Below are 26,443 nucleotides of genomic sequence, written 5' to 3' on the forward strand. Positions count from 1 at the left end.
GGGCTCTCAGTGCTAAGATTTTTGGTAGTCTGAAAAAATACTTGTATCCACAAAAGCCAAAGGGAACTAGGCTTATGACTATCATCACAGTTACTAGTTCATAGCTCTCATTAGGAAGTGGTTTTCAATGCTATTTTCAATGCTCTTTTCACCTCTTTTCAATGCTATTTTCCTTCTAAAGAACAGCTTTTCCTAGAGTCACTAACTCATTAGAAGACCCTGAACCAGCTGGATTTTGAACTCCAGGGACAGATTTTCAGAAACACTCTGCTCTCATTTAGGCAGCAAAGTTAAATATATTTTTTTAAATCTGGCCAACATGCAGCAGCTGCCATTAAGGACTGCTGAACACTTTAGAAAGATCTATGGCCAGATATTCAAGATTCCCTGTCTAATTTTAAATCCTAGCTATAGTTTGCTGACATGGAGTCTTCACAGAAAAGGTTAAAAATGCAACAGGAACATGTTCTCTTACTAATTAAAGACATAAGGAAGTCAGTGTAAGAAATACCCACGGTGCTTTAGGACTGGTGTTGGTGAGTCAAGTGACATCACTCTTCCTTCTGAGTCACTTGAACCCAATGCTCCTCTGTACTTTTAGACACAGGACTGTTGAACGTGAGATGTAAAACCAAGGTCTACTCAAGGACCCAGATCCTCTTTTCAGACAAGCACGTGCAACTCCCATTGATATGAATGAGAGTTGCACACATTTTCTTAGATTGTAAGCTTTTTATTCAATATTTGGGGCAAGGACAGTGTTTATGTCTGGGTTTGAACACCACCAAGCACAACATGGCCCTAATTCCTGGGACTTTTGGGTGGTGGTATAATATAAATATGTAAATGTAATATGTAATACGTCACCCATGTCAATGACAGTTCCCATATTTCACATGAACAGAGGTGTTAACCCTATTATCATGGCCAAATTTCAACTCAGTTAACTTTATTCTGTTTATATAAATTCTCTGTGCACTTCTAATTGGATATGGTGTTTTCTGCTATCTTCCCTTAAGAGTTGTTTAGCACAGCTGTGCACTGTTGAAGAACTGTCACACATTACTAATACTTTAAGGCTGAAAATCCCCTACAAATAAGTATGAGAATGCGTATGTGGCCTTAGAGTGAAGAATCAGTAGAAAAATAATAAAACTCATAAGTTTGTAGATTCCAAGGCCAGAAGGGACCACTGTGATAATCCAGTCTGACCTCCTGTATAACACAAGCCATAGAACTTCCCCAAAATAATTGCTAGAGTATATCTTGATTTCAGCGGTTGTGACTAACATGGCAATGTACTCCAGATTCTGTATCCAGTTTGGTCTTGTATTGGCAGTAACTATAGTGCTGTTTTTCTAAATCAGTTTTGATTTATTAATGTGACTCTCATATATTCTGTACAGACCTATCAAATTTTGACAGTACTGTACAGCTTGAAAGAATGTGTCAATTAGATTTGTCATCACCGATTTTAAAAGCAAATATTTAATTTACATATCACATACATAGCTAGATGGGTTACAGATTTTTGCATGCATATTCTCTTGTTTATGACCATATGGGTGGTTTTGTATCGTTTCCTTTTAGCATGTCCTCTATAAGGAGGCAACATTGGCTGGCACCAGTTAACTCCAAAAGTATTTCTATTATTTTCTGATGATGATGAAGATAATTAGAAAACATGGGGACTGTGATAATATCTGCCAAAAACAAAAAGGCCACATCTATCAGTGTAAATCAGAAATCAAGTTGATCCTATTTGTTAGCATTTAGATAGCTTCTCTGAAGAAATGGTAAAAGGTGAAAGGAATAGGATCTTCTAGTAAGGAAAAACGTCATATTACCTATTGGAGCAGAGATCTCACATTGCAATACGGTGCAACACCAACAGCAACAGTGAGAAGTCTGCCTGTATTATGGAGTTAATGTAGGTTTTCCTCCCTGAATTAAACACACTACAGCAGTATTACTGTAAACATCTGTAGTGAATATGTATTTATAAGAGCATGTGCCTTGGCACATAGCCTGTATCTCTAAGGGCATTTATGTTGACAAAACAGTTTATTCAGATAACATAATGCCAACAGTTTGCAGCTTGAAAAGGCAACCCCAAGATCCCTTTCCCAGTTGCCTGATCACTATCTGATTTGTATGGAGTGAATGGAATAATCCTTAGTGAAATGTCACTGTGGGTGCATTAAATGTTCCTTAAGTAAACTCTAATTAACAAAATCTGCATAACTAGAAAAAGTTACTTTTCCCTGAGTCAATGTTACTTAAAACTTAAGTAAAAGCCATGCTTTTATCATTAAACGGTGTCTGTGTATAATATAAATATTTTGTACCACTCACCTGTTATAGCCATTTAAAGAGAAAGCACCCTGTGGAGATGCAGATGTGCTAGTCTTAAAGTAGTAAATACATCCCTCATGGATAATCACAAATCTCAGTGGCCCTTGAAAGAGAAGGTGGGAGGAAAAAAATCAACTCAAAGTGAGTGAATTACTAAGCACTTTCAAACAATTCTGCCTGAATTACGCAGTTCTGGCTAGTTTAATAGATCAATATAATTGATGATTTTTTTAGCTGAATGACAAGTCACATGATACTGCAGTCAACTCATAAGCCTATCAGAATGTAATGTGCTGTCAGTTCTCTTCATTTGAGAGACAGCTGCTCTGAAGGGGAGTGGGGAGGTACTTCAAAGGATGTAAGGCTGACCCATACCTGTATTTCTCTAGTGGAGGAAAGCACTAGCATGAGACTGCAGCCCAAACCACATCCAAGGAACATAACCCAAAGGCCAACAATACCCGATCTCCGAAAAAAGCCACACTTCGTGACTGAAACTAAAATCAAAACATGTTCACGCTGACCCCAAAACCAGAACTAAGCCTCCCTTGCCTTCATATAGTTAGAGAAGTTGGCAATAAAACTGAGTAGTTTAAAAAAAAAAATCAAATTCCAGTGTTTCTCCCTCCTATATCAAAAGCAGCAATTTCTTTCCATATCTGTTATAATGAAACTATATTTTATGCATTTCCTAGAAACAAAGAAAACACACAGCCTTGGATTTCTTACCTTAAAGGTATGTGGATTCCAGGAGCAATTACTGATATGAAAAATATGTTTACTCTAAATCTTAAGGTAGGGGGCTTCGGGGAGGTATACCTCCAGTTCAGAATAATAGATTTCATACATTCCAATCTGGACAAGAAGTTGACTAGAACTTTGTTTTGAAAATAATGGACCAAAATGTTTGAAATAAATGAGGTATTCCAAGTACACTGGAGAGAAAGTAGATTCATTTTCTCAGTCTTATTTTTGGAGGCACTGACATCCAAATCCAACAAACTAGAGGGAAGAAAGAAATGCACATCCTCACCGCACCCCCATCTAAAATTTTTAATATTCTAAAACAAGAAAGCATCGTCTTTAGATATTACTGTAAAATTAAATCCAATACGAACAAAACACATAAAAGGGCAAAGCTTCATTATAAACACAGGAACACTAACTGCCTGCCTATAATGCCTGCCTGTCACTGTCCACAAATGCAAACATTTAAAGCAACCAGATGCAGTCCAACTAACATCCTCCCCAACTTACATTTTAAGATCTGCAGCTGGGTGCCTCCTTTTTTGTGCAGGTATCCTGACTTGGTAACCCCCCCAGGCATTGTCAGTAGGTTCTGTGCTCCAATTGCCTTCATTGGGACTGGCCAGTGCTGCTCTTCTGCGGCCATTGTTCTGCAATTTAGAATGAAAAAAGTATTTCACATTGTATGTATATTTTGCTTTAAGAAATGAACTTTCAGAAAGGAAGCTTGTTTGGAAAACATGTTTAAGGAAATAACTAACAGTACAGCAGCCAAGTATGTGGAATAAACTAGTGTCTCAGAGATTTCAGGAAGTTTGCAATGCATAAAAAAAATATGGTGCACAAAGTCCCCGTTTATTTTTGTACATATCACCAAGGTAATGACAGTGGTCCGGAGAAGAAGTTTAACTTCACGTTGTAGCAACACATTGTGAAAACATTTCCATGAAAGAAAAAAAAAAGGGGGGGGGGCCTCAATCCAGTAGTAACGTATTTAGCCTTGCTGCTGGAAGGGTTAAGATCCACCCCCATTATTCGAAGAAGTGACATTGTGATTCAAATACAGAGTGCACCTCATTTCTTATCTATCTCAGTTCTTTGTACTGTCATAAACCGGAGTGTGTATTACATAACATTGCTTTTAGTGTCACATGCAATACAGTGAGGATATAATCAAACTCAAATTCACCCTCCCTTGATGTTTCATTTAATGGCAGCCTACATTAATTATTGCTGCCACACTGCACTGAGTATCCTAGCAATTACAGTTCTTTCTGCTCTCCCTTCTTATGCAGTTTACAGGCTACAGAGTATTAGTTCCTTAATAACTAGTTTTATCAGCTTGATTATAATCACAAAGAGACCCTTCTTTCTTCAACTGGCAATAAAAGGCATTGTGCAGGGCTTGGATAAATCCCTTAATTATCTAGTACTGAGAACACCCTCTATGAACTGAATAGAAACTTTGACCTTCACATACAATGCTGTATTATTCCCAAGGCTTGAACAGAGTACCTCAACGGGAGAGAGCAGGGCTCATGAACTGCTAAAGTTCCTCAGCTATTATTAGTTGATTTCAAGCTGTTTGTGACTTGAACAGATGTTGGACGCGGAGCAGAAAGAACTAAAAATTTAAAGGATGCTGTTTACTCCATCTTTTCCACAAAAAAATGCTAACACTGTCAATCTATAACCTAGGAACGTGCTTTCCACACATATAATTTCACTAACTAAATTCCCTTCAGCCTAACGTGCTGACTCAAAGTACCCATTGTGAAGAGAGCAAGGAGTTTGTTTTTGCTGAATGATTCATTGCAGTAGTACAGTACATGCTTCTGTTTTCCCACAGCATGTACAGTGGGTACTTTTTTCTTTCCATACTAGTTTTCTGATTGAACAGAGCCACTAAGAATTTGGTCCATGTTTGTTTAATAAAATCATAATTATTCTGAAACGAGAGAGGAATCAGTGTTTGAGGTAACAGCAGTGACTCTGAAGCCATAGGCGTGAGCTGCACCACAAGTAACTAGTACCCTACTAGCTTCCTTTTCAAAACAGAGCAAGACAAAACTGCACAAGGTGCCCTAGGCCGCAAAGTTCTGAGGCACTCTGAATGGAACCAACTATCTTACCAGCTCTTGTCCCCACCCAGGGCCACCTGGCTATATTTTAGATATGTATGAGGTGTCTATACCTCAGTAATGAACTCTTCCCCAGGGGACTCCCCCAATATCATTATTCCATCCACTGAGTTTCTCTATATTCCTAATAGTCTTCCTCATTACGCTGTTCCCTCTCCGTTCTCACTGATTCTATCCCAACCTTCAACTCCCCGATCTACTCAGCTCGCTGTTCCCAGAGTCTCTTCCTCTTGCTCAGAAGATTGCCAGTCCATGCTGCTCCCTCTGTTCTCTCTCTGACCCGCCCTCCCAATACTTCCAGAGAGGCCCCATCTCCTATGCACATGTCCTGCTTTCTCGGAGGCAGTGATGTATTAACTTATGGGCCAAAGTGGTGAAGCCAGGTACACAAATGTCACACAGAATACTAGATTGTGGATTTGATTTGACCAGGTCACAATCAACATAACCCACTCTCACCACTGAATGACACCACCTTATGTTGCCTTGAAAAAATGGTCATTAAAAAGTTACCAGAGCAGGATCCAACCTACTTGCCAGCTCCCTGCTGTGCTGACAATGATGGGGAAAAAGCCAGTAATATTTTACTTCTCCCTCAAGAGCAATTAAACTTGCCCTGGATGAGAACGTTTTTGCGAAGTGTTATGCATTTATGCATACTTGCATTGTCTATCTGCTAAATTCAGTGCTAGTTTTCCTAAGCAGCCTAGCGCTCAGGCATGGATGTTAGTTTTGCCCTCTATTTTTAGAAAGGGTTCGAGAGATGGAGGGCGGGGGGCTGCAATGTTTTTAGTCTCAAACCCAAGACAACAGATGGAGCCATGATGGATTAACTCGAACACCACCATTAGCCCACTATAGGCTCCACCAGTACAACGGGAACTCCCTCACTTGCCCCAAATACTTTCCCATTCTCACTGAAATAGTTCCTCTTCTGCACATACGCTGTATCTGCGCCACCTTCCACTGAAGCCTCTCCCCAACCCATTACCTAATCCCCAATCATGAGACGACTTGTTCCACTGCACTCACAGAGATCTTTGATAAAAGCAACATGTTAATGAGCCAGAGATGCACTATGCACAGAAGCTTTAAACTCCAAAAAATCATTGAAGTTATTCCTGCAAACTGAAATCAAAACTGGATTAAATATTTTTTGTCTATACTGCAGAAGCTGAAAAGTAGGCATGAGGGAATGTGAGCACATTTTCAGTTGGCTGTAGAAACCCAAATGTTGCAACACTCTAGTGTCATCATGGGAGTGATTTCCTTAAAATGAAGGGTGTGAAGGGGAAATCCGGGACTGACAATATTTTTTTTAAATGACAAACATCAGTCAAAATATACATTGAAATCATCAGAAATCAAACTGATGAAATTTCCTGAGATTTGGTTATGTTTAAAAAGGAGATTAAGTAAAAATGGAATCTTTCTATTTAACAGGATAGTGTCTCTTCTGTGTTATACTAGTATAACTGGAATAAACTCATTGACTTTAGTGAAGTCTCACCAATGTAACCGACCAATTTCAAGCCCCATATATATCTTCATATCACAACTGCTTACTCTATTAGGGAAAAAACATATTTTTCTAATACTACTCTTGATAATACCTCAGATCCAAAAATATCTACGGAAAAGAGAGCACTAGATTCTATTCTGCCTCAGATTTCATGGACACAACTGTCAGAAAAGTTCTGATTGCAGGATCTTTATTACTGCTGATACAGGAGAGACAAAGAACAGCTTGATTTTCAAATCCCAACTGGAGTTGGCAGTTATTGCAGTAAATCACTGTATGATTTATAATCTGAGCACATTAAGCTCTCGGATCACTAATAGACAGGGAATGCCAACTCATTTTTCAGATTATGGTTACATGTCTAAATACCTGAGACTGCAGGCCAAGACAAGAGACCCTGAGCCAGGTTCTGATCTTAGATGCGCTGCTAGCGTAGATGCTCTAAGCTGACAAGAGACAGCTCTCTCGTTGACTTAATTACTCCAGCCCCCACGAGTGGCAGTAGATACATTGGCAGGAGAAGCTCTCTCGCCAGCATAGCGCTGTCCACAGTGGCGCTTAGATTGGTGTAATTTACATTGCTCAGGAGGGTGCCTTATTTGCACCCAAGAGACATCACTTACACTGATGTAAGCTGCATTGTGTACCTAGCCTCAATTACAATGGTGTAAGTACACCAAGTTTAACCAGGATAAGAATGGGGCCTCTTGCTGAGGCTACTCAGAAAATTTTCCCCAACTCATTCTGTGAGTTTCTTGTAACAGCAAAAAGCATTTGTTTTTAAGAAACAGATACATTCTTTTGCCTAATTTTCGTCATGCTGACCAAGCCAAGAAAACAACCCATCCTTCTCCCCTCCCAAAAAAAAACAAAAACAGAGTGCCCACTGAACACACATCCTTCCTCACCTCAAGTAGTACTGAGACTGATCCAAAGACAATCAAAGCACACCAGAAAGGGCCTTGTCCCTGTTGTACCTGACTCCTCAGGGATTTTCTGGGACAATCCCATGTCTGTTAGGAAGACTCTGTGCTCTATAGTATGCTGGGGTGGAACACAGGAACAGTAATTTATAGCACTATATTCAATACTGAAGAGTTTTCTTTGAAACACTGCACAGTGTGGTCACGTTACTCTCCAGCATACCTCAAAGCCTATTCATACTCTACCTAGAGCAAGTACTTAACACATATCGAGTGTTTCTTCTTTTGCAAAGCAACCATTAGAAATAGAGTTTGCAACATTTTTGGTAAATGAACGGAGTATTAAGGGGTTAGGTTCGCCTGAGTCTGTATCACAGGTAATTTGAACATAGCTGCAGTTGCTGTGATGGATTACTTGAGAAGTTATTTGGACAAAAAAGTATTGCTACAGCATGTTTGTGCCAACGCTTGTGAAAGCCATAACAGCATACATAAGAGAAGGTGACTGAGGTAAATCTTCTACTGGACCAACTTCTGTTGGTGAGAGAGAGAAGCTTTCAAGCTACACAGAGCTCTTCTTCAGGCCTGGGAAAAGTACTCAGAGTACTAAAGCTAAATACAAGATGGAACAGATTGTTTAGCATAAGTAGGTAGAATACATGCTAAGAGACCATTCCAGTTAAAGTGACCCATTTACACCTCTGCAGTCACAGGCCAAAAGGGGTGTTAACGCATCACAGATTACTGTAATAAATCATAAATCCAGTTATTTTTTAGTGTCTAACAAAATTATGAATTTAAGCTGCCAGGCACAGTTTTGAAGATGTTGTGCAGGTTTCCTTTGAGGACAAAGATTGAGAGGTCAGACATGGAGTGATTTTATAAGTATTCGCCCATGGGTGATACGGTGTTTTTGTCTTTTATCATTTTTCTGTGCGAGTTCATTCAAGAATGTAGTGATTGTCTGGTTTCACTCACCTAGTTGTCATTGGGGCATTTAGTGCACTGGATGGGCACACTACACATAGTGAGAGGTATGCCTTGGATTGATGGATCTTGAAGGGTTTGTTGGTGGTGGTATCAATCATAGTAGCAGTGGAGACATGTTTACAGGTTTTGCATCTGTTATGGCAGGGTCTGGTGCTACTTTGAATTGGTGGGTCCTGTGGGGAGCTTGCTTCTGATAATGAGCCCCCTTTTTTGTCCTGCGACTACAGGGACATTAATAGGCCCCTTCACTTTGAATGGTCCCTTAAATAATTGCTAACAACTTCTGCTCAACAATCTGTTCCATCTTATATTTAGCTGTGACACTCTGAGTACCTTTCCCAGCCCTGAAGAAGAGCTCTGTGTCAGCTTGAAAGCTTATCTTTTTCACCAACAGAAGTTGGTCCAATATATTACCTCACACACCCTGTCTCTCTAATACCCGGAGACCAACACAGCTACAACAGCACTGCAAACAACGGCATACGGACAGCTGAAGGCAGATGCCATTCACGTTATATTGTCCTCTTGGTAATACCACTTCAACATGAGGTTGCAGAGAGGTCCTCAATCTTGGTATAATGGCCTTTGGTTACTGAAACTCATCAACTGCACAAAAGTTGCAGATTTCTGCGGCAGATGGGGTGCTTAAATCAATTATCTAAATCTTATCGAGAAATGAAATCTTATTCCTACCCATTCCTCCATTAATCTCTTGAGCACATAGGGTATATATAGCAGCTAGATTCAGTTATGCATTTAGATTTACATAAAAAGAACCCAAACTAATGTAATTTTGCCCTCAAAATCTGGAGTGTATTGTAGAACAACAACAGACTCTTTTGGCCCTAAAATCAATTAACCTAAAAATATGTGAATGTTGCAAAGACATCCAGCCTAAATTAAAGCAAATACAGATTAACAGATAAGGACTTCACCCTGCATGGCACGGCATGCCCCAACTCCCACTGAATTCAACTGGAAATGAGGCAACTTGGTATCTTGCAGTTACTGCTCAGCATCTTGCAGGATTCAGGCCTAAAAACCATGTTATTTTTCTCTCTGAGCTTTCACCAACCCGAGGTTATACTGGATTTCTTAGCTTTCCATGATATTATTTACACCCTGTGTTGTTAAACACTGGGGATCAATTTGGTCAGCAAATGAAAAACAGCCTCTCAAATTTACAGCACAAAACATTAAATCTGAGTTCAGTTTGTCAGAAGTGTCTCAGCATACTATATTTGAGAATTATAAAAAGTGCCATAATTTCACATGTACTGTAGCATTTCATCTTTAAGTCCCATCTTGACAATACACCCACGAAAAGTGAGATCTCAGCTGGGAAGCTTTTGAACCTACAAATAATACAACAAAAGGAATGGTGCAGTAAATAAAGATAGAAGGAAAGACAATTGAGAATTCCATCTTTCACAGGTGGCCTAGTCAAGAGAGAGAGAACACTATACACGTAGCCGGCTGCAAAGACCATGGTTACTGAGGAAAGGAAAAAAACAGCATATTCTCAGCATGTCAGAACAAAACTCTACCATTTCAGCTTCAGCTAGCCACACATTTACTTTCTGTTCCTAAAACTGGATTTTCTAACCTTGCAGAGATCTCAGGTGCTCTTCCACTAGAAAAATCAATTTCACACTGAAACATCTAATAAAAATCAGATACGCAACATAATTTAATTTTCTCAGGTTAATCCTTTTCCTGCCTCCGTTTTCAGCAACAGTTCTGTCAGAGAGGATAATTACCGATACTGGCAATGCTGTGGAAGTCCAGTCAGTATTATGGGAAGAGAGACACTGGGGACTGAATCCCACTGCAAAGCATTCAATTATGAACAAGTTTAATGTGCACATAGTGTCTTCACTGGCTTTTAATTTCATGGAAGTGTGTTCCTTCCCCGTTCCCCCTGACCCCCACCTTTTTTAAAAATGATGACTGATTCATTCTTAATCCACATACAAGAGTCAAGAACAAAAGAGGATTTTTTTCTTTTTTCTTATTAGTTTACTCTTTATGTAGGTAAAAGGAAAAGAGCATAGATTAACAAACCACAAACTCATACTAACCTGATGACAAGATCTGACTGGTACACAGCTTTCTTACTGAACGTGGCACTGAACGAGCTTTTCCTTTGTACAGATGAAGCCATTAGCCATTTATAATCTGCCTCAGGTAAGAAAGTTAGCATATCTCCCCGTAGTGTGCACCTATTGATTAAATATCTTTGTCACGGTTGCTGCAGCAGCTTCAGGTTTCATATTAGAAAAGGGAGGAAAAAAACCATGCCCTGACCCTTCCAGGCAGTGCAGTAGGGTCAAATGGGACGCCTCAGCAATGGGTTGCTTCCTTTTTTGTTGGCTGTGTGTGTCTCTGTGTGTGTTGCTTCCTGTTCCTGGGGTCATTGGGCAGCATTATCTCTATCAGAATTTCCTGATACACCAGAGAGGTAGTAAAACGAAACTTACAAAAATCTCAACCTGTGGCAGACAGCTACCCAAAAAGGGAGAGAATTTTCCATTACAGCTGGTTTGGTACTTTTTTCATGAGGAAATGGAGGATTAAAAAGAGGAAGTTTTGGGGGTGTGTGGCTCTGTGCTTGAATTTACACTCAAGTGGAAGCCTGGTTCAGAATGATTGCTTAGTGCTTAAGAAGAGAAGCAAATGTTTCAGATGGTGGTGGTTTATAATAATGGAATGGATTAAATATTTATCTCTAATGTTACCCAAAGCAACCTGAGATTGCCCTTCTTCTTTCAAACAAAGGAACTAAAGACAGCCACCTTGTTAAATACTCACAAAACTGATGCAGAAAGTTCACCCTCTATGAAAGCAGGAATATCTTAAGTACTGTCAGCATGCTTCACCTTACACAAAGCATAAGGGAAGACAAAACCCTTCCCTAAGGCGCTTGTAACGTAAAGGCAAAATTCTACAATCTAAGGGCCATCAGATGATGATGATGATATATAAAATACCACTATTTTATACTGTTATAGCCCCTTCAACTGAGGGTCTTAAATTATAAAGATGCAAAAAATTCACATGCCCTACTGATGTCAGTGGGAATTAACCAGGCTGAATTAAGTGACACCACAGGATAGAAAACACAGTAAAGCCACATAATACAATAGATGACTAGCACTGTTCAGAGTGGTAGGGACAAGACATTTTTTAAAGAGGGATGCTGTGTACTGAAAACCTATTTTGGTGGATCAGCACCAACGGGCTTTAAGGAAGATGTGTGTTTTAAGAATATACGAGTCCGGGTCTCAAAAGGGAAGGGGAGAGGTTCCAAGCACAAGGAACAATATGGAAAAAGGAGAAGGCTACAAATGGTATGGTTAGGTGCATGGCTTAAGGAGAACAAAAGCTGTACGAGAAGGATGAAATAATCTAGGTTGAGATACAGATAGCGGTGGTATTGGGTAGGAAAGCAGTTCTCAACCTTTTCCATACCAGGACACCCCCGAAGTCCTCCTTCCACCTTCCCTGGACCCCTCCCCTCACTTAGTAATAAGAATAGGCAAGGGTGGCTGAAAGTACCTGAAACCTCTACACAATTCCAAGGTTGAGTACCACTGGGACAGAGCCCTGAAGGTGAGTTATTAACGTCTCTACACTTAGCCACAAATGTTAACAAAACCTCACGGTGGGAGCCGTGCTCCCGCTAATTTTTTATGTCCGTGTACAGAATGAATTTTGTTATGTGCACCAATATGGAGGTGATGTGTGACACATTACCTTCATGTTGGTGCACACAACAAAATTTGTGTGGTGAGGGTTGGGCCGAGGGGTTTGGAGTGTGGGAGGGGGCTCAGGGCTGGGGGTGTGGGTCTGGGGATGAGGAATTTGGGGTGCAGGAGGGGGCTCAGGGCTGGGGCAGAAGGTTGGGGTGCAGGGGATGAGGAGTTTGGGGTACAGGCTGTCCCTGGTCTGCGTTGGGGGGAGAGGATTCCCCCCCCAAGCCCTCTCTTACTGCAGGAGCTTGGGGCTGGGGGAGAGGTGCCTCTCCCCAACTGCAGCAGCTCCGGCGGGGCTGGACCGGGCCGAGCCGAGGGATGGGCTCCTCTCCCCTGGCCGCAGCAAGTCCGAGACTGGTCTGTGCTAGGGCCAGCAGGGAGGGGCACCTCTCCCCACAGCAGGGCTTAATAGGCAGCTGTGCGACCACATGGCTGCACAGCTTAGAGAGAATTTAAGAGTGGGAGGTAGGTGGGTATGCATGACGTTATCCAGGGTACAATCTGGACTGATGAACAGCTGTTCCCCCTCAGTTCTGCAACCTTTTACACTGTGCCAGTGCCTTTTACACTGCTTTGGTGAGAGTCACCACTCCTGGTCTGCTCACACACAACTTCCAGCAAGTAAGTTACCCCCATTTATATTATATGAGCGCTATAGCCAGTCACTTATGAATTACACTGCAGAGAGACACCAGCAAATTCCCTGGCCCAGACTTTACCCCAGAAATGTATGTCTTGTACTGCCCAGCTCTCTCCTGGACAATACAAGCTCATACAACGCCCCTCGTTTTATTAATAGAAAATGATACGCACAAATCCTGTTATCCCAAATGGAGTTTCCCAAGCACCTGAATCCAAATATACTGATTTAGATAAAGCAGTAAAACAAGTTTATTAACTACAAAAGATAGTTTTTAAGCAGGGCTGTCAATTAATTGCAGTTAAGTCACAATTAACTCAAAAAAATTAATCACAATTTATCAGTTTTAATCAGACAGTTAAACAATAGAATACCAATTGAAATTTATTAAATATTTTGGATATTTTTCTACATTTTCATATTGTGACAAAAGTTCCTCCTCTGCCTTGGTGAGGACCCAATGTGCTTATTGGCGGATTTTCTCGCCTCAGAGGTTCACAGCAGCCCTCAGTTTGGACCACTTTTGTGACTCAAATCTGCCGTTCACTCAGTTAGCCTTATCACTGTCCAGCATGGGGAAAGGAAGAACAACAATCCCCACAGTCTCTGCTAATCCACCTAGTGGTTTGGAGAACAGGCCAGAGACCTTCCCCTCTGGTGGAACCCACAGTCCAGTTCAACTCCTCCAGTACCGAGTTGGGGGGAACCCGGGCCCGCCCTCTACTCCGGGTTCCAGCCCAGGATCCTGTGGATTGCAGCTGTCTACAGTGGCTCCTGTAACAACTGAGTGACAGCTACAACTCCCTGGGATACTTCCCCATGGCATCCTCCCAACACCTTCTTTAGTCTCACCACAAGACCTTCCTCCTGATGTCTGATAATGCTTGTACTCCTCCGTCTTCCAGTAGTACGCCTTCTCACTCTCAGCTTCTTGGGCCTCTTGCTCCCAGCTCCTCGCACACTACAAACTGAAGTGAGCTCCTTTTTAAAACCCAGGTGCCCTGATTAGCCTGCCTTAATTGATTCTAGCAGCTTTTTGATTGGCTGCAGGTGTTCTAATCAGCCTGTCTGCCTTAATTGTTTCCAGAAAGTTCCTGATTGTCCTGGAACCTTCCCTGTTACCTTACCAAGGGAAAAGGGACCTACTTAACCTGGGGCTAATATATCTGCCTTCTATCACTCTCTTGTACCCATCTGGCCCAACCCTGTCACAATATATATTGTATTCTGTGTTGTAACTGAAATCAAAGTGTATATTATTTTTATTACAAATATTTACACTGTAAAATAAACAAAAGAAATAGTATTTTTCAATTCACATCATACAAGTACTATAGTGCAATCTCTTTGTCGTGAAAGTACAACTTACAAATGTAGATTTTTCCTTACATAATTGTACTCAAAAACAAAACAATGTAAAACTTCAGAGACTACAAATCCACTCAGTCCTACTTCTTGTTCAGCCAATCACTAAGACAAACAAGTTTGTTTACATTTACAGGAGATAGTGCTGCCCTCTTCTTATTTACAATTTCAACAGTAAGTGAGAACATGCATTGCATGGTACTTTTATAGCCGGCATTGCAAGGTATTTACATGCCAGATATGCTAAACATTCATATGCCCCTTCACGCTTCGGCCATCATTCCAAAGGACATGCTTCCATGCTGATGATGCTTTTTAAAAAAATAATGTGTTAATTAAATTTGTGACTTAACTCCTTGGGGGAGAATTGTATGTCCCCTGCTCTGTTTTACCCACATTCTGCCATATATTTCATTTTATAGCAGTCTCAGATGATGACCAGCACATGTTGTTCATTTTAAGAACACTTTCACTGCTGATTTGACAAAACACAAAGAAGGAACCAATGTGAGATTTCTAAAGATAGCTACAACAGTTGACGCAAGGTTTAAGAATCTGAAGTGCCTTCCAAAATCTGAGAGGGACAAGGTGTGCAGTGTGCTTTCAGAAGTCTTAAAAGAGCAACCCCAATGCAGAAACTACAGAACCTGAACCACCAAAAAAGAAAATTGACCTTCTGCTGGTGATATCTGACTCAGCTAATGAAAAGGAGTATGCGTGGGTCCACACTGCTTTGGATTGTTATTGAGCAGAACCCATCAGCATGGACGCACGTCCCCTGGAATGGTGGTTGAAGAATGAAGGAACATCTGAATCTTTAGCGCATCTGGCACATAAGTATCTTGGGATGCCAGCTACAACAATGCCACAAGAACACCTGTTCTCACTTTCAGGTGACATTGTAAACAAGAAGCAGGCAGCATTATCTCTTGCAAATGTAAACAAACTCGTTTGTGTGAGTGACTGGCTGAACAAGAAGTAGGACTGAGTCGACTTGCAGGCTCTAAAATTTTACATTGTTTTATTTTTGAATGCAGTTTTTTTGTACATAACTCTACATTTGCAAATTCAGTTTTCATGATAAAGAGATTGCACTACAGTACTCGTATTAGGTGAATTGAAAACTTCTATTTCTTTTGTTTTTTTACAGTGCAAATACTTGTAATCAAAAATAAATATAAAGTGAGCACTGTACACCTTGTATTCTGTGTTGTAATTGACATCAATATATTTGAAAATGTAGAAAACATCCAAAAATACTTAAATAAATGGTATTCTATTATTAACAGTGCAATTAATCACAATTTTTTATCACGCAGTTAATCACGATTAATTTTTCTAATTGCTTGACAGCCCTAATTTTAAGTGATAACAAGTAATGAGGCATAAAAGTCAGAATTGGTTACAAGAAAATAAAATGCAACGAATACCTAATTTAACAAGCTAAGTGAATTTAAAGCAAAGTTCTCTCTCACTACATGTTACAGCAGTCTTACCGACAACTCCTTTCAGTCAGAATCTCTCTCCCATTCCAAAGCTGTTTCCTTTGTTCTTCAGATGTTGTGGATGCCGTAGGTAAAGAGAAAGGAAGGAATGATTTAGGGTGCTCCCTCTCTCATCTTATAGATTCTCAAAGAAGAGAAAACATCTCTAGCTGAGGTTCAAGAGACAGAAAGTCTGTGTGATGGGAACCTACAGCTGTTATTTTGCCAAGATAAAGATTTTTACTCACATCCTCTTTCCTGCCAAAGGATGGCCACTTAACCAGTTGATGGTCCATTTGATTTTGCTGAACCTGGCTGAGGCACTGGCTAGCTTTTTGTCTCTGGGGAACTGGTTTGTGGCTGCTCCTCCCATACTTGGAACATGTCCAATAATAACACACAGAGGAATTCTATAACTTTACATGCAAAGTTGCTCCACATTTTACTAGGACAATAATGATCAGCAAATTATGAGTTTTCATTTACCATCTCACAAGGCGTACTTTGTATAAAAGTTATCAGTCTTGTAACAGGGCTGTACATAGGGGTACAGACTGTCACAGTAAGTAACCCCATTTTACAGATCAGGTGCTTGAGGCATAGAGGTTATTTGCTCAAAGCTACATTGGGACTCAGTGACATAGACAAGACTAAAGCTCTGTATTTCCGGAGTAGTAATCACTTGCTTTAACCACTATACTGCACCATATTACTCTACATACAATACAAGGTGGATCCCAATTTAAACCTCCTCCAAACAATAGGATGATAAACCTAAGGACAGAATCTCCACATCTCTCCAACATCTCCTCACCAACTCCAAATCAGAGTGGATATAAGCAGGGTGGATTATTTAAAATCACCAATTTAAATTATGATATAAATCAGCTAATAGGAAACCTTGATTTAAACCATCAGTTTTAATCATGTATTGCACTTGTACATTTTAGTTATTTTTCTTAAGAGGTTATTCTTATTGGTTGGTAACCATTAAAACATGTGGATTTGCAACAAAATATAGTCTTTACACTAAATTTGGTACTTCTTTTTGATGACTAGGAGGATACACTATAGCAGCTGTGGCCAAACTGTGGCTCGTGAGCCACATGCGGCTCTTTTACAGTTAAAGTGCGGCTCCCAGAACCCCCCCCATGCACACCTACAAGACTGGAGCTTGAGGCTTCTGACCTGCAGCAGCGGGGTGGGACGAGGGACTTCTGGCCTGCGGTGAGGTGGTGGGACTAGGGGCTTCTGCCCTGCGGGGGCGGGGGAGGGTCGAACGGCTTTAGCCTAGTGGGGATGGGGGGCATTGGGGCAGAAGCCCCGCACCCCAGCAGGTGTCGCCCCGCGGAGCAGGTTGTGCGTTTCTTGCTGCTCTCAAACTTCTGAAGATTATTGTATGCGGCTCGGAGGGTCAGTAAGGTTGGTCACTCCTGCACTATAACTATACACAATTAAACAATTATATAGTGTAACTGAATTTTTTTTATGATGTTAGCAAAATGGTGCATAATGCAGTACATATTTACTAGGTGGTGATTACTTTTTTACTTGCTATTTGCATCAAGCGCTATTTACTTTCAATTTGAATTTCCATTAAAAATGGAAAGAAACAGTATTTTAAATTATTTTATTAAATAAAACTACCTTAAAAATGCTGGATACATGTGCTTTGATAAACAATGGATTTATTTAAAAAAGAAGTATTATCTATAGTTAGTGAGGAGAACCAATTTTTTTCTGGTTACTATGTCTTTCAAGATTTTAGAAATAGTAAATCCTGTCACATCTAGGTTTTATTCATTGCTTGGAAGAGGAAAACAAGCTTTCCTGCTTTTTCAATTCCCAGTTGGTTTCTTAACTTTGAATAAACTAATCATTGAAATTAACTAATTGAATAAACTGAAATAAAGAAAATATTCACTGTGCACCTGCAGAAGAGGCTACTGCTGACGCAAGCTGGTTTTGCCCTTCAAACACATTCTGATTCCAGGTACTTCAACAGTGACTTCCACCAGTACAGGAGTTTGACTTTCTTTAAAATTTGGCAGCAAACATGTGCTGCTTAACATTTTGTGTATTTAATTTAAATGACTTTAATCGATAGTAAGCTTAGGCCTTAACATAAGTAGTCAATTTCAAATTTAGTTTTAAGTAAGTTTATTTAAATAAAATACAATTTAAATAAAAAACCCAAGTTATTTTAAAACAATCAGTTTTTATCAATCTTAGATGCAAGTGACTTCCTCTTTCCTCCCAAGCTCTCCACATCACCACTGATATACCATCAGCAGGCTCCTTTAACCCAGGATCAACACTTCTGTGCCACACTTCTCCATCTCCTTTCTCTGCAGCCCACATCCAGGCTGCTATCAAACCCTCTCATTTAATTCTCTATATTAGTGGTTTTCAAACTGTGGGTTGCAACCTAGTACTGGGTTGCGGAATGTAAGGCACAGGGTCATGACAGCTCTGGTAGCACCACCAACCAGGCCATTAAAAGTCCCGTCAGCGGTGCTGTCCGGCTAAGGCTATTCCAACACCACGCTGCACCTCCAGAAATGGCTAGCAGCAGGTCCGACTCCTAGGCGGGGGGGACCACAGGGCTCCATGCGCTGTCCTCACCCCGAGCACCAGCTCCAAACTCCCACTGGCCGGGAACCAGCCAATGTGAGCTAGGGGGGCAATGCCTGCAGACGAGAGCCATGCGGAGTAACTTGCGTACCTCCACCTAGGAGCCGGACCTGCTGCTGGCCACTTCTGTCCCTTCCTTTCCACCTCTTAGGGGCAAGTGCAAAAGCCTATCTCAGTTGACTCCTGCCTTTGCTACTACAACATGTTGGTCTCCGGTGTTCACATTCCCACCTCAATCCCCTCTCATTTATCCAGAGCATATTCCTTTAGCAACTACTTGGTTCACATTATTTCTCTCTTTGAATTCCACACCGGCCTCCTTCCACACTCAAGGCAGACAGATACATAGTGCCAAAAGGATTTATCATTTCAAATTCCAAGAGCCCCTTTGGAATTTTCTGGCTGATTTTCAATTCTGTGGAGATACTCATAGGGAGGGAAATGCAGTCAAAACCAAAACTGTTTCCTGTAGAAGGCATTGGGGTTAGAGTGAGAAACTAGGTAAGAATGCTTACACAGTTCCTGATTCTGGAGAAGATGCAGTTTGAACGTGTGTCATTTCCCAGCACAGGAATAATCAGAATCACTGTGCCTTTTAGAACCATAAATGGGAAGGCTGATAAAAGTTAAATCTTCCTGAAATGGATTAACAAGGGAAGAGTCAAACTTGGCAACTGTAGGAATGTAACAGTACCCCAGTGAAACAGATAGGGAGTACTTTTACATACATCCTTCTGCACAAAGAGTGAAATTCACCCCCACAAAGAAGGCCAGCACAAGGCCTACACACCACTAAGACTCAGGCCTTCAGTGTAGGACTCCAAGGGCTCATAGGCTTCATGCTGGCTCTGCACAGGGGAGAATTTCACCCAGAAGGATTAACTACAATTTTACCCCTTTAGTACTACAAGATTTCAATCAGGGAATTAGACTGCAGACAGAATATCACAAACCAAGGGCTTGTCTTCATTATCAAGTTTTGTTGACAAAACTTATGTCGACACCGAACAGTGGACAAAACAAAAATGGCCAAAGGGCGTTCACACTTGCTCCCTCTGTCGACAGATCATGTCCCCATTGGGAAAACCATTATCGACTGTGTGAGCAATGCACCGTGGGTATGTAAGGAAGATGTGGGAAGGAAGACCTGATTGCTGCGCGAGTTCTCCCACAGCCCCCTCAGCTGCCGAGAGCAGCACCATGAGCAGCTCTGTGAGCTCTCCGTGCTGAGGAACGGCAAAGCGGCATAGCAGTCTGCCTGCTGCCATGTTCCTAATGCCGGGCAGAACAGGAGCATTCCAATGGTTTGCTCTTTGTTTGCTCCCCAAATGGAGCAGCGCTCAAATACTTCCAGGAGCTTTGAAAGGGGAAGGGCGCATGCTGCAGAGCAGCAGAGATCAAAACACTGAGCAGGGCAATTAGGGCAGGCATTGTGGGCTACTGGAGGAAGCCAGTTCTGTCGACAAAACAATCAGCAGTGTCTACACTGGCTCGTTGTCGACAGTAAAGGGAGGGGAAAAGACAAAAGTCTCTCGTATGGGTGGAAGTTTTTTGTCATCAACACTGGGCATTTTTCGTGACAAAAGTCCCATTGTAGTGTGTTCACTCTTGCATACAGTTTTTGGTGACAAAACTTGGAAGTGTAGACAAGGCCCAAGTGGCATTTGAATTTCATGCCAGCAGAAATGTGGAATTTGGATCCTTCCCTGATTCTTCTGTGTTCCCCACTCTCTACCTTTCCCAGTCAAAACCTGTTCTTCCTCTACCTTAGGTGCATGCAAACAAGAGCAATGAGATATACATCTCTAACACTGTGCTGCCCTTGCTGGCATTCGTTCTCTAGTCCAGATGCAGCACCGTGCTGAGCGGGCTCTGCAGTGCCGCAAGCAGTTTCCTCTTGCTGACCAATTTACAGGAAGCACTGTGTGTGGCCAAGAGCAGACCGTAAGCAGCCCTGCAACAGGCCACACAGGCGAATGAGCAAAGCAGCAAGAAATGAAAATACCACTTTTTTCTTTATAAAGTGCTAATTTCTCCAGGCCCCAGGAAAAAGTCAGCTGCCTGAATGAATACCGCAGAGTATCTTTAATAACCTTGCTACGTGTCTGTATTGACCTTACATTGTAGACTTGGGGAGAGAGAGAGAGAGAGAGAGAGATGTAAAATAAAACAAGGGATTAAATTCCCTCTTGCTATAAGTCTGCTGGCTTCAATGATCTTACATCAGGACTGGATCTGTCCCAGTAATTTACAGTAATTCACCAGTGAAATCTAAAAGTGATCTGAAACTTGTACATTCCCAGAAATCCAAACCTTAAAATGGAGTTTGGCCATTTCAGTCACGGTAAACGGTAGAAAGCACATCATAATCATATTGACAGATGTCTCATCTGACAATGCACTCTGCAAGTGCAGTTCCTATTACATCCAATGGGATTTGCTCATGTGAATTCCATTTGTGCAGTTTATTTGTTCAGATTTACTTCTATTAGCCCCATCAGAGTTTTCTAGATGCTTTGCAAAGTGAAAATCATATCAACCATTAAAAACAGAAAATAAGGTCTCCTGCAAAACCCAACCCAAATGAGCTCCAATCCCTTCACCCCAAATAAAGCCCCAATCCGTCATTCCCCAACTCCCCTTAGCCAGAAAAAAGCCTGAGGAAACCTGTCAGTCTTGTAGAGGATGCAGCAACAATAACTTTGAAGACACACTACTTTAATTAAAAATAGAAAAAAAGTCAGGTCTGTCTCTCAGCTTAGAGTCTCTACCTCCCCTCTACCTGAGCTATGAACAAACTTCAGCAGAGTGTGTGCTTGGAACCTCTACGAAGCAAGACAGCACTAACTAGCTGTAGACATGACCATGACGCAGATGAAGATCCATATATCAAGTGGAAAAGGAAGAAAACTAATTTTAATGGAGCTGGACTGATTCACAGATCAACCTCACCCAAAGCTTTTCACAATTAAATTAATCTTCACAATAAGAGAAACAGAAGTATCACAGCACTGCAACTTGGCAGACCACCACTGCACTCAAACAGGTTGTCATGCATCAGCGGGATCTGGACAAGTATTTAAGAGCTTGTATACCTGGGAAAGCTATTCTATAAAAACCTAAGGTGTGCATTTAAACTGATATACCAGTATAACTCCTTGTGTAGGCACTCTTATAAGACTGGTGGGGGGTTTATCGTATGTCATATTGGAAGGGGTTTAAACTATGCCAAAAAACCCTACTCTTATACCACAATAAGAGTGTCCACACAGGGTGTCATACCAGGAAAACTATGGCAATATAACTATATTGGTATAAACAAAAGGAGTACTTGTGGCACCTTAGCGACTAACCAATTTATTTGAGCATAAGCTTCCGTGAGCTACAGCTCACTTATGCTCAAACAAATTGGTTAGTCTCTAAGGTGCCACAAGTACTCCTTTTCTTTTTGCGAATACAGACTAACACGGCTGTTACTCTGAACCCTGTCATTATATTGGTATAATTATATAAGTAAAACTTTCCCACGTAGATAAGTCCTTAAAAAAGTAGACTTCAGAAAGCTTGATGCCCTCCCTCCCCCAAATCCTCAGTGTACTATATTTGTTTCTAAGACCCCAAGAAAACCTTATCTATATTCCAACACTGCTTTCAGAAAAAATAATCCTGCGACATACATCTGCTGTTGAGTTTCTCTCTTCATCATGTTAGGGAGCACAGTGAGCAACAAGTGTCTCTCAGTGCCCCGTTATAAAGCCCAAGTAACCAATTGGAGAATAAGAGACAAGAGTCACTATGTAGAATTAGAGTACTTGTGGCACCTTCAGCCCACGAAAGCTTGTGCTCAAATAGATTTGTTAGTCTCTAAGGTGCCACAAGTACTCCTGTTCTTTTTGAGGATACAGACTAACACGGCTGCTACTCTGAAACCTGTCATGTAGAATTATATACAGTTAGGAACATTCCTTAACCTAAGAGAGGCTTATCTTTAATTCACTGGCAAAAAGTTCTTTAACTTGAGACCCTTAATTCTAAGGCAAAGAAGTTCTTACCCCAAACATTTTAGCCCCTCATCTTAAATCATAATTTCTTTGGAATCTTGAGGTCCCCTTAGCTAATCAAGATTTCCATCTGTTCCCATTCACACGTGTCTGACCCTAGTTCAAGCTTTCACCCCCTGTAACTACTTCTCTGTTATACGTACCTCCTTATAAACATGGCTGTTAATTAAAGGGCTAGTTGAAATCATTATGAAGTGATTTTAGGGTGACACACACATCTAGCAAATAAAGACATTTAAAATCATGTAGGTGAATGACGTTGCACCTTGCAGCCACCAATGCCCTATTTCTCCATAGCCCACAGACAGTGAGTGCACTGCAGATGGCTGCAATGGGAGTTTCCTCAAACACAGGGGGAAGTTTTTGGCTAGAGTTCTCAGCTCCGACTGTAACATGCTATCACTGAAGCATTTCAACTAGTAGGCTAGTTTGCGATGAACTGTTTACAATTATAGGTTGTGGGTAACACAGATGATCTCATCTATGAACTGTGCTCAGACCATACAATTAAGCTGTCAGCTTTAATAAACAGAACAGTTTGAGAGGGGTAGCCATGTTAGTCTGTATCCACAAAGAACGAGGAGTCCGGTGGCACCTTAAAAACTAACATTTATTTGGGCATAAACTTTTGTGGGGAAGTGGGGTTTTTTTTACCCACGAAAGCTTATGCCCAAATAAATCTGTTAGTCTTTAAGGTGCCACCGGACTCCTTGTTGTTTTTGCAGAACAGTTTGAGAGATCTGAACTGAAAATTTGAAAATAAATGGGCTTTAAAGATCCATTATTACTTCAGGAGTTCCAAAGTTTAAAAGCAACAGATACAGAGCTGAGTGAGCAGAAAGAACAGTTATACTGGTTTTTGCTTAGAGAGTGATATTTTAGCTAATACTTTTATTTGTATAAGTCTGCAACACATGCAAAAATTCTAGCTTGCCTTGTTGCTTATGGACAACTGAGTAGCAAGCAGCTGAAACTCCTTTCTTATCATTGAGACTCTAGTCTGCCCATTCTATCAATAAAACAGAGAACTTACCTGGCTTTTATTGCCTATTTTACTTAATACATTAAAAAAAAAACACACCTATCATAACTCCCACAGCAAACCTACATTAATGTCATGCGAATTTTACACAAAGATTCAGAAAATGCAGAAATGATGGCTCTAAAATCAACAATAGCTCAGCTACACTCCACATCCCACATATTTTAGGACCTACTGCTGGTCATAAAATTTATTTAACCAGGAAAAAAAGGAACCCCAGTTAATACAAGTGTGCAGTGAGGTAGAGTTACTGTTGGAACCTATTTTTTCTATTTCCTAATGGAAAGATTTTTTTTTTGGTTTGGTATATTTAAGGAAATCTTGGAATTTGCAGATTATCAGAGTGCAGCAAAAATTGCAAAGAAACCGAAACACTGTGGGATCCATGCTTACTTTTGTGTTTACTATTTTCTGGCTGTTCCTGATGCTAAGGCATTTTGGAAGCAGGAAGCATGTGCACACATCCCTCATTGAAAATCTCTCTAGTACAAACTTCAAGCAAAACACATGCAGCAGTAGCCCTGGGCCTGATCAGGAGAACATGCAGGACATGGGAACAGGGTTTCATTAGTTTCCATTTTAAGGAAATCTGGGATGTTGCAGTTTTGTCTATTGTTCTTTCAAAAACATAAAAAATAACTGAGTAGAAAAGACACTGAATAAAAATCATTTAAAAGAAGATCCCTAGAGTATGACATTTAAAAAAAAAGAAAGCCCATCAGTAACATCTTTTCAAATATCTACCAGCAAACAGCTGCAATGAGAAAGTTTATAAATACTGTTATTGTTCCAAACAAAGACAGTAACTCCTCACTTAACAGGTTTCAGAGTAACAGCCGCGTTAGTCTGTATCCGCAAAAAGAAAAGGAGTACTTGTGGCACCTTAGAGACTAACAAATCTATTTGAGCATAAGCTTTCGTGATGAAGTGACTTATAGCTCACGAAATCTTATGCTCAAATAAATTTGTTAGTCTCTAAGGTGCCACAAGTACTCCTGTTCTCTCTCCTCACTTAATGTTGTCCTGGTTAATGTTGTTTTGTTGTTACGTTGCTGATCTATTAGGGAACAAGCTTGTTTAAAGTTGCACAATGCTCCCATATAACATTGTTTGGTAGCTGCCTGCTTTGTCCACTGCTTGCAGGATTCTGTGGAAGAACAGCCCCTCCTTATGGGGATTAGAAAGGGGCAGGGGGGTGGCGGTAGCCCCCCCGCATCTACTCCCCTAAATTCCCTGTAAGGTCTGTGGCTCGGCAGCTGCACAGCCGCAGTTCAGCTGTCCCTCCCCCCACTGCCGTGCAGCTCCTGACCCGCCCTCTGCCTTGGAGTCGCTCCCGGGAGCTTCCTGCTTGCTGGGGGAGGGGGGAGAGGGGTGCTGATGTCAGGATGTCCCCCTGCTCCATACCCCGTCTCCACAAAGCGGAGGAGGGGGACAGGGCTCAGGGACAGAAAGGAGGGAGCTTGCTGGAAGCTGTCACTTCCTGTCTGAACTGGCTGATCTGTTTAAAAGGGCAATGTACTTGAAGTGCGGGTCAGTGTACTTAAAGGGGCAATTCACATCTCTCTCTCTCACTCATGCACGCAACCCCCACCCACAGCACTTTGGAAAGTCAGCACCTGTGCAGCCGTGCATGTGCTGTCAAGAGGAGGGAGTGTTGTGCTCCAGCTGGATAGCGTGGGCTCACCATGTTGTTTTTGTAGGGAACTGTTTGCAGCTACTGCCCTGCATCTATTGTGTTTCCTCCTTCCTGCCTCAGTCCATGCTGCCTTGTAGAGTGTGAGGCAACATTAACAACAGTGTATTAACCCTTGCGGGCTCAGCCAAGTGCTAGTTCATCATTTAGCAGCAAGGCATTCCTGGGGAAATATCCCACCCTCTTACCCCACCACCTCAACCAAGCTTTACAATCATTCATTGCTGTGTACAATATTAAACTGTTAGTTTAAAATTGTTTAAAACTTATACTATATATGTATATAATGTCTTTTGTCTAGTGAAAAAAATTTTCCTGGAACCTAACCCCCTCCTATTTACATTAATTCTTATGGGGAAATTGGATTTGCTTAACGTTGTTTCGCATAAAGTCACTTTTTCAGGAACATAACTACAATGTTAAGTGAGGAGTTACTGTATTTAACTAGATGCTAAATAAACCTAGTGAGCCACTCTCTCCTTCCCCCGTCCCCACTAGGAAGCATATGATCCTGTCTCTGATATACAGGAGGTGGAAATTAGCCCCTCTCCTGGTGGATACTGGTACTACTTTATATATCAAGTTTTACCTCTGCAGGCAGATTGCTGCACCCAGCACCAAGGAGGAAGCTCAACTTCTGTCAGACCCTGAGAGAGAAAATGAAAGACATTTTTTTAAATTCTGCTTACAAAAAAAAATAGTGTGTGATACAATTTAAAGACAAAAAAATAACAAAGATCATCTTCCATTGTAAATTTACTGCTGCACAGCATTAGACAGTGCTGCTCTCCGAACAGAGATGCAGCAAAGCTACAGTATAGAGATTAGACTTCGGATTTGGAAACTTTAACTAGGAACAGGTGACTTAAAAATAAACCCAGTATCTACTTCTGCGTGTTATTTTCTATATTACAGTACTGCCTAGACGAGGCCCCAACTGGGCTAGGCAATGTGCAGCCACATTAGGGAAGGGACTACCAGTTACAAAGAGTTTCTAATCTAAACAGACAGGATAAAGGGTGGGAGAGGAAACTGATGCACAGAGGGGAAGTGCTTTTCCCACAAAGCAGGTCAGTGCCAGTGCCAGAGCC

The 26,443-nt window shown here is 41.2% G+C and overlaps 1 protein-coding gene across 9 annotated transcripts in view; it reads right to left on the reverse strand.

Annotated features, from left to right (window-relative positions):
• SH3BP2 (SH3 domain binding protein 2) overlaps positions 1-26,443 on the reverse strand; it is a 64,698-nt gene that overhangs the window by 13,072 nt on the left and 25,183 nt on the right. For 6 of the 9 annotated variants that reach the window (XM_084626759.1, XM_084626758.1, XM_084626762.1 and 3 more), the window contains exons 2-4: positions 25,942-25,999; positions 3,613-3,752; positions 2,356-2,458 (exon numbers count right to left, since the gene is read on the reverse strand). In XM_084626759.1, coding sequence (XP_084482885.1) covers positions 2,356-2,458; positions 3,613-3,748 — 239 coding nt within the window. In that variant the 5' untranslated portion in view covers positions 3,749-3,752; positions 25,942-25,999. Of the gene's footprint in view, positions 1-2,355; positions 2,459-3,612; positions 3,753-10,759; positions 11,097-15,934; positions 16,039-25,941; positions 26,000-26,443 lie in introns of those variants that run through there. The other 3 variants (XM_084626763.1, XM_084626756.1, XM_084626755.1) reach the window with 3 other exon arrangements.

This window comes from Lepidochelys olivacea (genome assembly GCF_965140295.1).
Source record: "Lepidochelys olivacea isolate rLepOli2 genome assembly, chromosome: 4".
Lineage (NCBI taxonomy): Eukaryota > Metazoa > Chordata > Testudines > Cheloniidae > Lepidochelys > Lepidochelys olivacea.